We start from the raw sequence: 17,139 nt of genomic DNA on the forward strand, positions 1-17,139 counted from the left end.
TAAACCCCCCCCCCCCGTCCCATCATCATCACCACGACCAGAGACCCCAGAGAAACTGCATCCAACTGGAAAAAAATGGCCCAAGAATACCTCACGGCCGTCAAAAAATATTCCAGACTTACTGACACTGCCACTGGTTTTTACGCCGTGTCTAACGACGTTACTGCAATTGACCAACTGACTTCAAAAAAAAGCGGCCGAAGCACTTCACAAAATCACCCTGACCACCCATTATACTCCCAGACCTTTGAGCTAAACTGGCCATTTTTGTACGACAACAAGACATGTAGGGGCGTCGGAAACTAAGGAATGACTCCGAATGAGGGTGATTAAAAGAGCTGAGATTGGATTTAGAAGTTACAAAAAGCCGTCCCACTGTTATTTAAATACTGGAAACATGTATTATGTAGGTTGCGGTAAAGAATGTTTAGGTTCAATAAGTTATTGATGGATTGAAGAATGATGGCGCCGAACAGCACCTGTTAATCAAAAGCTCCAAATTACGCGCACTTTATGACCCCTACCTCCATCGCTCTATAGTAATTCCTACATAGCGGACCATGCTACACCCGGACGGTAGTTGCTTCCATCACATTTGGGTGTAGCTGATCCTATATAACAAGCCACGTCATCCAATACAATACCACGCTGACGGATTGACACAACTCATGTTTACCTCCCTCATACCTTTATACCTCTCACTCTTTGTTCCATGTCAAAGATGCCACACACAGGTCCCGCCCGGCTCCTCACTATCGATAGTTCTAGTGGGGAACCACATCACCTGGGGCAGCTCCTGCATGAGCTGGTAGAAGCCCTTGTTCAGCTCGGTCCCCAGCAGCGCCTCCTTCGGCAGCCTCACGTCCTCGAAGAACAACTCGGACGTATCTTGTGCCTTTAGTCCAAGTTTCTTGAGCTTCTTGCCCTTATTAAAGCCCTTGGTGCCGGCGTCGACTATGAACAATGAGATGCCGTGGGCACGGGCCCTAGCATCCGGGTCCGTGACGGCCACGACGAGCACGACGTCGCACAGCGCCCCGTTGGTGATGTACGTCTTGGACCCGTTCAGTATCCAGTCGTCGCCGTCGCGCACGGCCCGTGTCTTGACGCCTTGCAGGTCACTGGGAATAACAATACCTGGAGGTCAGGTTAGCGACTTCCATTGCAGAAAACTGACTAGGGTGGTGTGAAATAATTTGAATTGATTAGATTTGAGGTGAAAGAGAGCATAATCTGAGCGTTAAACTTCATATCAAGGCGAATTTATCAAGTTGAATACCTTGCTCATTTCTCCATTCAAGTAAATTTTGGATCCAAAGATAGCAAGAAACTCAACAAGTGACTAGGGCTGTGTTGAATAACTGAATTCATTAGACTTAAGGCGAAGGAGAGCATAATCTGAGAGTTAAACTACACGTGAAGGCTGATTTCTTATGTCGAATACCTGGTTCATTTTTTACAATAAAGTAAATTTTGGAACACCCAAGCCAAAGACCGCCACCCCATAACCCACCTGCCAGCACCGGGCTCGGTCATGGCAATGGCTGAAATTTTCTTGCCGGCCGTCATGTCAGGAACGTAACGTTCGATTTGTTCTTTCGTGCCGTAATTCGTGAAGTACGGCATAACTACGTCACTGTGCAACGAGAACCCAGGGCCCGAGGCTCGCACGTAGCACCTGTAAATGTAACTCAATCTAATTTGCATACTCAATAAGAGGCTAGAATGCGTTGATTACTCAAATTGGGGGAAACTGCAAATAAGTTCCTTTCACATTAAACCAGCGGTTCTGACTGATCACCAACAATCTACATGCCATGGCCCATGAACATGTAAGAGTTCTGGACATACGTTTGTTAATGGTAATAAAGATATTGGTCCATACTTAAATAGTCATGATAATAACACCATACTTCATTGCCATTCCTAAAGTATTGGAGGTAGAAGAATCCGAGATGATATAGAAAAAATGCATGTAATGAAGACCTAAGAACCGACAACAGCTGCTACAAACATTAGCAAGCTGACAAAGACTAGCGCCAGAAACTGCGAGCACAAGTAAACCAAAATTTATATTTATAAGAAGACCTCACCCATCCAAACTGTGACCAGCAAACGACACACTATGACTGTCACAATGTTCAGCGCGGCTTTGCTAAGCTTAGTGCCAAATTTGTACAAAGCCGATCGCGAACGATGCTCTAGCTAGAAACGCGAATGTATTAACTTGTGTTCAGATGAAATAATCTACATGTCTCCACTCACTGTTCTTCGACAGCGATGGCACTGTGGAGAAAGTCCGCCCCGTGGCCTCCCGCCTCCGCGGGCGTCGTGATACCGAGGAGACCCGCGGCCCCCGCCTTCTCCCACACCTCACGGGACACCTGCCCGTCCTCCTCCCACCTGCACGAGGGACACTGGTGGAAGGGGACTTTGATATACAGAGGACATTGTTGGATGCGTACACTAGTCGACAGGGGACACTGCTCCACTCACTGTCACTGCTCCTCTCACTGCGCATGGTACTGCACCACTCACTACGCATGGTACTGCACCACTCACTGCGCATGGTGCTGCACCACTCACTGCGCATGGTACTGCACCACTCACTGCGCATGGTGCTGCTCCACTCACTGCCCATGGCACTGCTCCACTCACTGCCCATGGCACTGCTCCACTCACTGCGCATGGTGCTTCACAACTCACTGCGCATGGCACTGCACCACTCACAGCGCATGGTACTGCTCCACTCACTGCGCATGGTACTGCACCACTCACTGCGCATGGCACTGCTCCACTCACTGTGCATGCTACTGCACCACTCACTGCGCATGGTACTGCACCACTCACTGCGCATGGCACTGCTCCACTCACTGTGCATGCTACTGCACCACTCACACCGATGTCCAGGAAGGAGTCCGCTTGTGAGGTTGGGATACGCTTCCTGCAACACAAGCTGGCATTTTAACCCTGTACCGCCGTATGTCACTCTCCGGGAACGGGGAACATAATTTCAACTTAAATTATTCGTAAACTATTGAGTGTATCAACCTGAGGACGGCAACCATCAGTGCAAGTCAGTTTGCGCTCACTAGAACGTATCCTTTTTGGAGAAGGCTTGTGACAATATTGCTCCGGTTACTCATGTCTGGCGGTAGAGGGTCTAACACTCTAACTGAATACAGTGATAATAAGTGTCAAAATTTGATACTTGAAAGGCTTGTCAGTTGTCACAAAGCTGGCGCACAGGAACAGTAAAAACCGGGACACAAGCGGCATAAGAATTAGAGTTAGGACAGCTGCGACAGCAATATCTATTTTCCAGGCTTAAATTTTGGACATTCAAGAACTCGATACATTGATTTGTTCAAAAACTTCTACGAACACCCCGGTGCTTTTCTTTATACTTCTAAAGGATATAGACAGAAAATAGACACAACTAGGAGTCTAGGAGGCATATGATATTATAAATTTAATGTGTTGTTATGCTTATACACAAGAAATAAATAATAAATAAATAAGAAAGAAATAAATAAAGAAATTTGAGAAACTCAGTTAAAGTATTGTAAGTTACAAAGCCCTGGCATTACTAGTTACTACGCACCAACATCACAGCATGCGTAAATTACTAATCTAATCTTAGCTGTGTAACACGATTTAGTGTCACTCCGGCGATGACAACTTACGGCTTATCTTCATGACTACAATGTCTTGCCGCTGTCGTGGATAACTGCCTTTTCGTAGTCTGACACGCGATGTTTCCAACACGCATGAAACGCATACATGCGTGCGTTAATTTGTTTATCATCTTGAACTATTGAGGCAACAGATTGAATCTTATATGATTTTCGCACCACCGGTTCTATTGTAGCTACTACAGCAGAACCTGAGTTAGTAAGTCGCTTCTATCTCGTAAGTCGTATCCTACGTGCAGGCTTATCTCTGCTCGCAGTAGTTGCCTAACGTAAACAACCTGTAATAATTTGTAATTAGAAGTATATGTTTTTTGTATTTATTAAGAATCAATACAATAATTCGACGAACCAAAAAACGAATCTTTACTATTTATTACGAGTTAAAAAAGATACTTTCTAGAACTGCGTTTCCACAGCAATAACAGCACCGTCGGCAACCGTTCTCATGTACAGCTTTTGGTCAACTGAGGTCTGACCGTCTGACTCACGGTCTGAGTCTGTTCTGTTTGCCTCTGTGTTGTGTGTTCGTACTTCGTAGCGGTGCAGAGTGCAGACTGTAGACTGCACTCTGCAGTCCATGCCAGTTGCCACCTGTAATGCAGATGCATTGGAGTTGACGCTAGACGTGTGTATGATGATTTAGATTTTAGAGGAGACACTGAGGGAGGACCCATATGTTTCTAGGGATACATAAATCGTCTTAATTGTTATCATCATTTGAGAGAAACTAGACATAGAGAGTTGATTTCTGTGTAGAGGACAAAATGATACACGATTCCTTCAGGAATATTGTACTCAAAGTACTCAATAAAGTACAGTTTACTTCGTAGGTAGATCAGAGAGCCAGAAAATTTTTGGGAATGTGGGTCTTTGGTCGTGTTTACCATTACACATTTCTTCCTCAATTTCATAAAAAATTCCACTTTTTTGCTAAAAAGATATGTGTTCAAAAATTAGGGGCGACTCAGTAGCATTTGTTTGCTCTATTTACGCCCGCATAATTATTCTTTCCCATCTTTGTACCTGACATAGTACGTACCCATGGTTTAATTAATATTAATTCAACCATGGTACGTACCTATATATGTTTGCATTCAGCATCTGATGATTACGATAGAACACGTCACCTAGCGGTTGTGTTCTCTGTGCATCTGCTTGAAATTCGCAACATAAAATTTTTTAGGAAAGCGGTACGGGAGGAATTATTGCCTATTTTTACGTCCTTTCATTTTTTTATCAAAATAAACCTATCTGTACCTATCCGAAACTAACCTAATTGTCTTGTTTCGTTTTCATAAAAAACGAAATGACGTCAAAATCTGTAATAACTACACCCTGGTCGCATTGCTAATAACCTGTTATTTTCTGAAATTCAAGCAGATCCGTTCATAATTGGAACAGTCATGATTTGAAAAGTTTCAAAAAAGTTGCGTTTTTCGTTTTAATCAAAAAGTAAATAACGTAAAAATCTGTAATTATTCCTATCACGTCACATTGCTAATAGCTATATTCTGGATTTCAAGCAGATCAGGTGGTCATAGTTGAATCAGTTATGCTTTGGGCAGTAAGTAGCGCAGGCGAGTTCGCGGAGTTCAGTCAAATGTAGATTAGGTTCAGTTGGTCCACACGTCGCAACGATACGAAAATGATAAACAGTAAGATCCAGGTACTGGCATGAATTAACCTGCAGCAGGGGAAGAAATAAAGTTTTGGCTAACCTTAGGCTTTCTCAAACATGTATAAGCATGATTCAATAGTTCATTGCGGGGTTCATACATTTTACTCATTCCTGTTAGTTTCGATAAGATTATCTGCGTATCCGCGCCCAGTTGGGAACCCAGCAGCTGACGCATTTATTCTTTTAATCAACAGCCGAGAGCCAGGAGCACGTTGCTGATTTTCAGTACTTACGATTGACACTGATACTAATGATGCTCATTAATATCTAACTACTAATCGTTGCCGATCGGTATCATTAATTATATTGTATTCAATGAAGCATGTAATCAGCAGCTAGGTCTTTGGATTAAGAGTACCATTATCGATCATTTATTCGATAAATAATAAATTAAAGTTGCCTGCAGTCTCTTTTCAATAACAATTATGAGGAATCAAACAATCATCTTCAATTATCCTTTTATTTAACTGAATAATTAAAGGCAGGTAATTACAGAGGAGTTGTACGTACACACAAAACATTTCTCTTGATACTTAATATATAAACGTACGATGAAGTACGTGATAATTGTACAGAGTACAACAGCAGCTGGTACTAGCGTACCAACAACAGTTCAGGCAGCAGCAGCTGTAGCAGCCACGGCTGAAGAGGCAACAACCTTCGTTCCTCAGCGGTCATTAAGCGGCAATAGCCAATAAGCGATGGAAATTGATATGTACACTTGATAATTAAACTGGTCCCCTGCACAGCAAGGGTCGTCCCCTGGACAGCAGCTTCTATAAAGTGGCTTCATAGATTTAATTAAAAGGCCGAAAATTAGGCAACAAATTACAATAATTCTACATAATTACGATCATTGGGTCTAATTGGCCGATCAATGCTAGCTGATTATAATACATCGTTAACTATATGATGGAATTATACATGATTATTCTCAACGGTAATTACCTCGAGATAGTTATAATACAATACACAATATATACACTCACCACTCACGAGACATGTCACTCACCACTCACGAGACATGACACTCACCACTCACGAGACATGACACTCACCACTTACGAGACAAGACACTCATCATTCACGAGACATGACACTCACCACTCATGAGACATGCCACTCACCACTCACGAGACATGTCACTCACCACTCACGAGACATGCCACTCACCATTCACGAGACATCAATGCAGTTTAAACATAATGAGTGAGATCAGATGACACATCAAACTATTTACAATTGGCGATATTTCTGTTCAATTAACAACATAACAGAAGAACTTTTCCCTCTCCTGCTGATTATGAAAAGCTGCTAACGATTGACATTTTCAAATAAACCTTTTAAGACAAAACTAAATCTGTACATGAAGTCTAAAAACATTTGAATGTAATTATAGAAAATTCAATACAGGGGACAGGGAAATTCCTGCATGAATAAAGCAGGTAATTAAAACCAATAATGCATTTTCCGAATACAACACAAGCTTGACCTTTTGATAGTATTTGAAAACAATAAATAGCAAACAATGCAGCTTTCGACTAGATGTTCTTCAGTTTAATCTGTCTTAGTTATGGCGACTTGACACTGCAAGCGAGTCGTGTACCCTCTTAAGTTAACTCGTAATTAACAACACAAATGAGGCCACTGAAGCCACGTGAAGACTATCCTTGTAGCATGGCTTGGTCTTGAGAAGGATACCAAAAAATTAAAAAAAGAGGATTCTTGGTTCTTTTGAGGAGGATCCAAAAGCTGTGTGACGGAATATGCATCCCTCCAAACGCAGCATCGATGGTATATTCAACCAAGCCTCTAAAAGTTTGGTTGAAGGTGGAAGCAAGCGCGTCGTTGTTGATGAGGCAGGTTGCCCGAGGGCGTGGAGTGGAGCGATGCTCAGCTTCAGTGGTCGTCAGATAGATATGGGGTTAGATAGGGAGAGGGAGGTTAGTTATGTGGGAGAGATATTCGGGGACTTTATGGGTTAAGCTGTTGTGGGCATTGTGGGGTTAGGTGGGCATTACAGGGTTAGGTGTACATTGTGGGGGTTAAGTTGGCATTACGGGGTTAGGTTGGCATTACGGTGTTAGGTTGGCATTACGGTGTTAGGTGTGCATTGTGGGGGTTAGGTTGGCATTACGGGGTTAGGTGGGCATTACGGGGTTAGGTGGGCATTACGGGGTTAGGTGGGCATTACGGGGTTAGGTGGGCATTACGGGGTTAGGTGGGCATTACAGGGTTAGGTATGCGTGTCTGCAACACGCGGACGTGGCGGTAGAGTTTGAGTGCAGGGCCAAGCTTGAGGCCGAGGCTGGAGATGACGTCAGCGCGTGACAAGAGCAGCACGGCGCACCCATCGATGGCCTGCGCACAAATTCCTTATTTATTTAAACAACTCTTATTGAAGGATGATTATGCTCGCAAATTCCGCAATAAAAACTCAACTGTCATCTATAAAAATTTGATCCTATCACACTGCGTAGGATCTCGTCTCACTGCCACATTCCATCTCATTAAATGGTTCATATTTTTTGAATCATTTTTGTTATAGCTAAATATGTGCGAGAAGCTTACTTGTTCTTTTAGAGTCTGAGCTTCCTCCTCGAAACCCTTCCCCGCGAAGTGGGTTACTACCTCCTCCACACTCCAGTGGGTTGCATTGGGGATTGAGGGATCAAACCCACTGCCTCCGCTCGACCGGCTCTCGTCGTCCCCAGGTATTGGGGAGTCCCGAGGGGTGAGGGGGAACCCTCCCCCAGGGGTGGAGTTGTACTGGGATGATCTGTAACCTGGCAACACAGTTGATGTTGTACTACAAATGATACAATGACTGAATACTACAAGATACTGACCATATCCCTAGTTAATGTGAAAGTACTACAAGATACTGACCATATCCCTAGTTAATGTGAAAGTACTACAAGATACTGACCACATCCCTAGTTAATGTAAAAGTACTGCAAGATACTGACCATATCCCTAGTTAATGTAAAAGTAACATTAAAGTTAAATAATGTAAAATGTAGTTAATGTGGAAGTAATATAAAAAAGAATTTGTTTCAATTATGAATACCGGTATCTGAGTATTGNGTCCATGTTGCACACTCACTATGAGGTGGTCCATGTTGCACACTCACTATGAGGTGGTCCATGTTGCACACGGTGCAGTGCTTGCAGTCCATGCAGGTCCACGGCTGCTTCCTGCTGCGCTCTGCCAGCACTGCGCTGTAGCCCAGGCATGAGGGGTGACCTGCCATATAAGTGATATGTTAGTACAAGCTCAATTCCTTGTACAATATGATACATCTCTTTAATTGCAAATTTGGTTTACTAGAATGAAAAAAATATATTGTATATAGTCATCACTATGCTAAATTTCACAGATCCCAAGTTATGCTAATTAGTAAGAAGAAAAATAGGGGACCAGTGCCCTCTGTTAACAGAGGGCTAGTCTCTGTCTTCTGAAACGGAGGGCTAATGCACAGAAGTGCTAAAAAAAGTGAAATTATGCTCCTGTTATATGCTTATGCTTCTAAATAATAAAGCATTAAAATTGTTAGTATGAAATTTAAAATCTGAAGTAAGATTGAAGAACTACAAATTGAAGCAACAGTAAGGTGAAAAACTAGAAGCTCATAAAATTGTAATTTCTAGATGAAGCAAGAAAAATATCAACATAGTCTTGTCCTAAAACCAGAGTACTTCTAAGCAAGCTGCAAGCTTCAGCAGCTAACATATTACAGTAATAAAGTTTGATTTCCTTGCATTACAGTGACAATTCACTACGTAGTGATTTGAGCAACGCAGACGTTATAGCAGTAGAGGCAAAGTTGTAGCACTTGGAATGGATCACATCTATAGTTGGTGGGCAAATCTCTAATCCAATATCATAGTCCAGTTGTCAAAAAGTTTTCACATCAAATTTGGTAGAGTGAGCAGTACTAGATACAATAGTGGTACTGATATAAAAGGCCAACTGTGACTATGCAGTGTTCATTTTGATAGGACTCATAGAAGAATAAGGCCTGTCAGCCTGTGTATACTAATAGTTACTAGTACAAGGATTTCTAAAAAATATTAGACTGATTTGATGTATCCCAGCAATATCCATCCATCCCAGCAATATCCAGCGCACGCTTACCAGTTGCAGGACAAGAGGAGCAGCGCAGAAGGAACTCGTCCGTTGAGCCAGCATCCCCTTGGCAGATGTCGCAAAGGCTTTCCCTGTTTACAATAATTAAATGCTTAATAGATAACTCATGGCGAGATTTTTAATGCCCTTTAGAGCAAGAAAGTACATGCAACTTTTTATTTCACTTAGACTGTTATCATTAAGGACATTTACAATCAAGTTATCTTCTAATCATGTAAGAGTTTTCAGCTTGAAAGTTGAATATCCCCTGAAATTCAAAAGTTATTGTGCAAATCAGATTATTCTATGTGCCTTTAATAAACACATACAATTATTTGATGGCATTGCAACCTGAGCACAAAGTTACTTCATAGGTTAGGCAACAGACCTGCTCCTGCTCTTTGTAAATTATGCCCAGCAAAAAAATACTTGATAACCGTGATGCTATAAAACAATAAAAACAATAAAAACATGAATTAAGATAAGATAATTTTCAACACAGCACAACAATACACACCCTTTGCATGAATAATCTGCACTTGAATTACTGGCAGCGGCAGATCTCCGCTTACTGCTACAGTAGTAACTGCTGCCACTACCACCAGTAGTGGGAAGTCTGGTACTTGCTGACGAGGCATTATAGGGGTACGTGGTACCTCCATTGTACTGGTACTGGCTCGAGGGAGAGTGGTTGTTGGGAAGTTCAATGATGCCTCCTTCACTTGGGTCGTAAACCCTCTTCGCCCTCTACAAAAGAAAACAAATAATAAATCTGGTTAGAAATTGTGGATTTCATGTGAGTTAAAAAGGATTTCCTGTTAAATTAAAACACTTAGTTTCATTTAAGATTGTTTGCTATTAAAAGTTAATGCACTGATGCGTCACAAGTAAGGAAACAAAAAAAATACAATCTCCTGGAATTGTTTAGCAAATTGTAAGTATACATTAGTCTACCGTCAATCCCACATTTCCACTGTCACCACGTCACTAATTTCGCCGGCCTTCATAAGAAACTATGTTTAGTGAACAAAATTGAGAAACAATTTTCCAAAGGGATCGAAAAAGCTTCTTAGTTATTACATGGAAATTGAACCTAAAATCGTAATTATGACAAGTATTATACGGTTTCTATTGACAAACGGCGACTCAAGTGCAGTGGCTGCTGAATGGCGACTTATGTGTCATTGGCTGTAGCCTGTAGGATGTGTGGATAAACCATAGTTATTGCTTTAGAATTTAGAAGCATAGGAATTAATAACCTAAATTAAGTTAAGCAGGCCTAAGGAGTTAATAACAATAATGCAATGTGATAGTTTTGTATAATAGCCTAACACATAGTTAAGGCCGGTAATTAAAAATAAACTTGCTGCATTCGCATGGATGGATAAGTATTCAACAATATGATTATATGAGTACTTCAGTCGGCCCACTTGGAGGCTTGAAGCCAAGGCACTGGATTAGTTAAGTGTTATCCTTGAGCAAACGGTAAATCCGGATACTGTGCAAGCAATATATAGTCACCATTCAATCATTAATTTGAATGATGATATCGCAATGCTATTCTCGTAGTTGTAAAACAGATGAGCCAGGAGTTTCCATGTTAGCGGACATCACAGCGAGTGCAACAACTCACTCAAACTGCTGCAAACGCGGCCTTAGGATCTTCACAGTGACTGCGAGTCAATATTTTGGGATGCCAGAAACTAAACACCAGATGATATTAAATACTTGAGACGCATCATATATATGACAGAAAAACTGAGTTTTTAAATGAACTTATCCAAAGGTGACGTGAATTGTGAACTTACAACCGTCGAGAACTTGCAAGCATGCTATGACTTACGATCATAGGACTTAGGTCGCCTCAGAACTTTCACGCTCTCTAGAACGAATGTTCCTATTTACAACCATCTCAGAACCCGAGATGGTCGTAGAACAAATGAAATTTGTACGCGATTGGCCTGGCGCTTAGCTAGCCTACGTGAGCAGGATACCACCACCCGCAATCACGATCCACGATAGCCAAAAGCAACGTGCGGGTCAGGGTGACAGGTTCGTAATTAGATCATAAATGCGTGCGCATTCTTTCGGCGATTTGTGGTCACCAGCCACATCGCCAGGGCGGGTAGATGGCACGCGTTCACGCCCACATTTAAATGCGGCTCCCAGATACCCTGCGGGACTCCCACTTACTCCGCGCGACTCCCACTTACTCCGCGCGACTCCCACTTACTCCGTGCGACTCCCACAGCGCGACTCCCACTTATACTCCGTGCGACTCCCACTCACTCCGTGCGACTCCCACTTACTCCGCGCGACTCCCACTTATACTCCGTGCGACTCCCACTCACTCCGTGCGACTCCCACTTACTCCGCGCGACTCCCACTTATACTCCGTGCGACTCCCACTCACTCCGCGCGAGTATCGTAGCGCATAACTACTAGTTACTCCACGCTAATCTGATGTTGTCACACCATCAATGTCAATAATAACGTGCAGCACGTAACTATTTCAATAGCATCTTGTGAGTATTACACGTAAACCAGGTGAGTAGTAAAAGAGGAAGAATCGAGCATTTAAATGAAAACACGCGGGACTTACACGTGCAACACGTGTTAATGACATTAGCAACACGTGTTAATTACACACGCGACACATGAGAAATACTCATAAAGAATCGTGACATGACCAACAAGAGACATGACCACGTACGCAATTGTATCGTTGCCGCATTGTCTTAATCTGGCACCATAAAAGTTTGTGTTGATAAGTGGACAAAATTTAAGATCTGATGCCTCATTTGGCTTTAAACATTTGCTTCATCATTTTCCAACAACTTTCTAAGAAGATTCATGATTCAAACGTTCTCATTACAAAATGATGAAAATCGAAAATCGAGTTCACTGAATGGGAAACCGTCAAGTCCATGCGAAAACAACAAAGAAAATAAATAGCCTTAGGTAACGATTCCATAAACTCGGCCGGCGCCGGATCGCCAGTAAACATTAGTAATTCGGTATAACGAAACGTGAAAACTCACATGCTTACTTAAAAAAAATACTTATCGAGATTTAATTCAGTTATAAAATTTTATTGTTAGGCTTTACAGTTGTGGCATGTAATGTAAACTCGGTGTCGGTGGATATACCTACCTAACTATAGCAAGTTTACATGATTACTTCACCCACTGACCCACCTAGATTAAAATTACTAATGCAATAGTGAATAAAGAATTGCAAGTGCTAAGTCGAAAATTAGTCGTATCGGAGAACAGCGAATATAAACGCAATGAAATAAACTAAGGATACAAAATACAAAGCTCAAATTCACTTTACTTGCACATGTGAATCTTTTAAATTCCTTTGCATACCTTAGGTCTCGAAGACAACTGCCGGGGTCTTCTAGTCTGTGCGTGATTTAGACCCAGCGAAGACAAAGGAGGTCTACCCCTCCGTGCTCCACGAAGTGGGGGTGCTCTAGGTGGGGCACAAGGTGTCTCAAACTCCAGAGCTTCGTTACTATCACCCTCTTCTGAACCACCTCCAGCAGGAGTAGAGCTTCCACTTCTTTGAGTTGCTCCATTACAGACTCCTCCGTCTCCACCGCCACCTTGTATAACCCGACTGATGGTATCCTCTATCGTGCCACCAGAACATGTGGGAGAGTCTGTTGTATCATTCATGCGCGCGCACGACTTCGAGCTGGAGGCGTCGAAGTTCTCCAGCGATGAGGCGCCTTCGCCTCGGATTGAGGGGCCGGCGTGCATGCGAGGTCTGGGAGCGCTGCCGACGGCTGCTCTCATGCCGGCATCGCTTGAAGATCTTTGATTGACCGAGTACCCGGTGCTTCTTCCTCTTGAAGATGAAGATCCTTTAGACTGTGATGTGCGTACACTAAAATCTGACGACGGTGATGCTTTGTGTATATTGTGCATTGGTTCGCCAGTCACGTCCACTATCTCGGGGTCGCTCTCTGAACTGTCTGAGGAAGCATCGCGACTAAGCGTTGTAGTCGGACGCTCATCTTCTCCAGCGTCTTTCGTGTTGGGAGGAACGCGATATGAAATAGCTCCTTTGAAGTGCACGCGCAGGATATCTTTGCTCTCAACGAGAGCTTCTATAAAGCCGAGGAGAGTCTTCTCTGAGTAACTGTGCTGGCGTTGTATAAGCCATGCGATTTTCTTCAGGTTGGGGCGAACGCGTCGACTGCGCAGCACTTGTATAGCGCGTATGATCATGTTTTTGATTTCGTTACTCACCATATTGTCAGTTTTCATAGAAAACAACTCAGAATTTAGCTACATATGATGTCAATAATTAACGAGTTACACTTGCGATTGACGCACTCGCTTAATCTTAGAATGTGCACACAGTATGTTCACGTGGTCGCTTTAAGCGAGCTTCCACACCCACTCTCACTGAAGTCCGTCACTGATATGACCGACTCAGTCACGCGAAATCCACTCTTACCAAAGCTGACCTCAGCGTACCAAGACACAGAAATTTTAAGATGCCTTTTTAGATTTAATATAATAGATAAAAATGCAACCTTTTTCCAAATTCATGCCGTGCATGTGTGATCTAAAACACGTAAGACGAAAGAAAGGACGTTTACGAACAGTTCAAAAGCAACCACATATTTGGTGCAATTGTACTAGATCTCAGAATAAACACTAGATGGCAGCGCGGGAGCGCAGCTGGCGTTCGCGCATGCGCAGTGAGCCGGTCGACGGCAGTCGGTCTAGATAATTTATCGATACCTTACTACAATCAAACGACAAAACCTGCCTTAACGAAACTAATATAACTCGATCAGGTAGTACGTGCACTTATAAAAAGTTTCAAGTAAATAATATAGAAATAAATTAGGAAAGTGAATGGTGTACCGAGCGAATCGAAGAATTAAAGCTGGAAACATCTCGCTTCAAAAACTAACACAATTAAACCACGTTCCGCTACTGGCGACTTCCTGTCTTGCTCATCAAAATGCAATGGTGTAATGTTAACACCCAAAAATCGTATGACTGAATCTTAACTCGTATTGAAATAATGTTAAGGGTGCGATTCGAATTTCTGGATAGCAGCCACCGGTATGAGGGAGAGAAGCACACTTGGTATCCTACATCATAAATGGCGGACAGAGCGACTTAGTGATTATGCCTTTACTATGGCCAGCGAGAAACCTAAGTCGAACATGTCTGAGTAATTGGAGCATTTCAAAATACGATTAGCATCACGTGCGTATGGACGATGCTACAAGAACTTACATAAAAACACTTGAAGCCAAACATTCGTTCAAGATTCTTCTAGCAATTATAAAAAAAACACTAATTTTTCAGCTTGCACTCTACTACGCCATATGAATAATGTCACTCATCCGCAGTGAATTCATGATAAATGAATCACAGTAAGTTAATTCAGCTATTATTATAACAAATTTAAATAAAGATCCAACGGAATTGCCTGAACGTTACCCCTAAGGGAATTTAGAATAGTTAATAAATTTGTACAGTCGAGCGGAGAAGCCTTACTGTGATGGTGCTTTCTGAATGTAAGGCCATGCGCATAATAATGGACATTCTTACAAATTTAATTTTGCGTTCCGAACTGGTATTACGATTGGTATGAAAGAAGTATTATTCTTAAAAACTTGATGGAACCATCCGCACAATGATTACTAACGCATGCAAAATGACGTAATAGAGCTGAATTTGCCCATTTAGTTAGCATAACCAAACGTTCGTAACCATGCGTTGATGCCAGTAAATTTAGTCGAGTCATTCTATAGCAAGAGTTCCTTTCAACACGAAGTGTGACCAGGCAGGATGACTGCGAAGTGTGACTATGTCACGGCTCAAATGTTCGAATAAGGAGTGTAATTTATCACTAGATAATTCGACTAGGTTATTCGACTTTACTAGACAGTTTGAAAAAGCAGTGCGACTAGTACACATGACAGGATAGTCTGACCTGGAAGGGCGACTATAGACCACGCAACAGAAAAGTGCGACTAGGCTGGGAGACCATCCGGCAATGGAACAAGATAGAGCAACTAGTGGTGTGATTAGTGAACGTGTGAGTATAAGTGAGATTTCTTAGGGCACTGATTTCCAAATTGTAGTACGCCTACCACTAGAGAACCTTCACGTTGTCCCAAATACTCATGTACGATTTTCAGTTAGCTTCTGTTTGCTTCCTTCACAAAAATATTCAATGTTAAACACAACGCGATATGGTAGCGATTTACTAAAGTTGCCAGAAACTACGCGCCCGGTTTCAGCGGCATAGGTACAGTTTGGTTTCAACTACAACGATGACAATGGGCTCTTCTTTCTAGCTACGAAGATCATGATAAGTTTCTCAATTCAGCATTTACGGCTTTTGGAATTAAATAATAATAGTTTGAATGCTCTCTGTTATTCAACGAAACTTGCATTAAAGAACAGCTTCTGCATTACTATCCCAATATTTTTACAAACAATACATATTTGCGTACTTTTTACACACAATATTCATGTATTACCATATTTGTACAAAAAAATGCATAGGTTTCCAAGTTTATGCACATAACACAGATGTTTCTCAAAATTTGCAGACACAATATGCATTTATTTCCACGTCTAAAAACAAATACGCATTTAGTACCAAGTTTGAACACACAATTTATAAATATTACGAAGCTGGTTCATGCGCTGCTGCGGGAATAGAATCTTCCATCAGAACCTTCAACCATCTCTATCATATGGATATCATCTTATTCTTCGTGCACGATTCATGTACTGATGTACTGACCGCTGATATCAGGCCCAACCTCACCCAGTCGCCAACAAATTAATACTGACAATTGTATTACAATTTCCAACTCTCATGCACACCCCACTCCCCCCAGGAGGGGGGAAAGCGTGCCGCTACACTTGGGGAGTCATTCCGATCTCTTTGAAGTTGGAGCGATCATATCTGTATACCATCGAAGGCATACTAATTTCATTGAGGTTTCCGTGTTTTACCACCTGCGAGGTTTGACCTAATGGATAAGTTTATTATACACTTTTGAAATGCGTGCCATATACGAGCACCATTATTTTTTTATTTTAATGCGTCTCATCTACGAGCACCATTACAATATATTACTCCAAGATTTCAACTGAAGCTAAAGCATTAACGTTAACTTCATTAAAGCGTTAACATTAACATTCTGAGAAGAAGCACCTGGTTTTTATGCTTAACCATATGTGTACTCAAATTGAGTAAAACTTGAAACTCAAACTAGAGTAAAACTAAAATTTACTCAAATTGAGTAAATTGTACTCACTTAACCATATGTGTACTCAAGCATGCGTTTCACACGTTCCATAACGTTAAGCTGTCGCGGCTACACTGCATGGAACTAACGACATATATACATATTTGGCAATTGGACTAGCATGTGTTATGTAACACACTTATTTTGAAAGTTTGCGGGTTTTTATAAGCCACGGCTCCCTAAATATAAAGGGATCGAGGGAGTATCGTTGTTACTTGTCGTGTCGGGATTTTAACAAGGAATAAAATATAACTTCAGTGATGTAATCACGAGACATCGAATAATATGCGGTTACAAATTTCTTTTTAAGGTCAACACTTCTAAAGAGGCCAGT

At 42.0% G+C, this 17,139-nt stretch overlaps 2 protein-coding genes across 2 annotated transcripts in view; both read right to left on the minus strand.

Annotated features, from left to right (window-relative positions):
• Positions 1 to 4,150, minus strand: part of LOC108680240 (long-chain specific acyl-CoA dehydrogenase, mitochondrial) — a 15,122-nt gene extending 10,972 nt beyond the window's left edge. Inside the window, exon 1 of the mRNA XM_018169028.2 lies at positions 3,687 to 4,150. Coding sequence (XP_018024517.1) covers positions 3,687 to 3,808 — 122 coding nt within the window. The 5' untranslated portion in view covers positions 3,809 to 4,150. The remainder of the gene's footprint in view (positions 1 to 3,686) is intronic.
• A 1,670-nt stretch (positions 4,151 to 5,820) lies between these two features.
• Positions 5,821 to 14,084, minus strand: LOC108680241 (atherin). Its single transcript, XM_018169029.2, has 6 exons — positions 12,874 to 14,084; positions 10,020 to 10,249; positions 9,512 to 9,594; positions 8,480 to 8,620; positions 7,945 to 8,159; positions 5,821 to 7,734 (listed from the first exon to the last, which is right to left on the minus strand). Exons 1-6 carry the CDS (start codon positions 13,777 to 13,779, stop codon positions 7,591 to 7,593), a joined length of 1,719 nt encoding a protein of 572 aa, XP_018024518.1. The 5' UTR covers positions 13,780 to 14,084; the 3' UTR covers positions 5,821 to 7,590.
• Between the last annotated feature and the right edge of the window lie 3,055 nt (positions 14,085 to 17,139).

The sequence above is a fragment of the Hyalella azteca genome, unplaced genomic scaffold, assembly GCF_000764305.2.
Source record: "Hyalella azteca isolate HAZT.00-mixed unplaced genomic scaffold, Hazt_2.0.2 contig3755, whole genome shotgun sequence".
In the NCBI taxonomy this organism is placed as follows: Eukaryota; Metazoa; Arthropoda; class Malacostraca; order Amphipoda; family Hyalellidae; genus Hyalella; species Hyalella azteca.

What these genes read in the sequence shown, in the direction of transcription:
- LOC108680241 (XM_018169029.2), bottom strand. Translation starts at nt 13,779, where the DNA reads ATGAAAACTGACAATATGGTGAGTAACGAAATCAAAAACATGATCATA. An exon ending in AGTTGTCTTCGAGACCTAAG is followed by an intron (nt 10,250 to 12,873) that starts GTATGCAAAGGA and finishes TTTCTTTTGTAG; the next exon opens with AGGGCGAAGAGGGTTTACGA. An exon ending in CTCCTCTTGTCCTGCAACTG is followed by an intron (nt 8,621 to 9,511) that starts GTAAGCGTGCGC and finishes CTTATATGGCAG; the next exon opens with GTCACCCCTCATGCCTGGGC.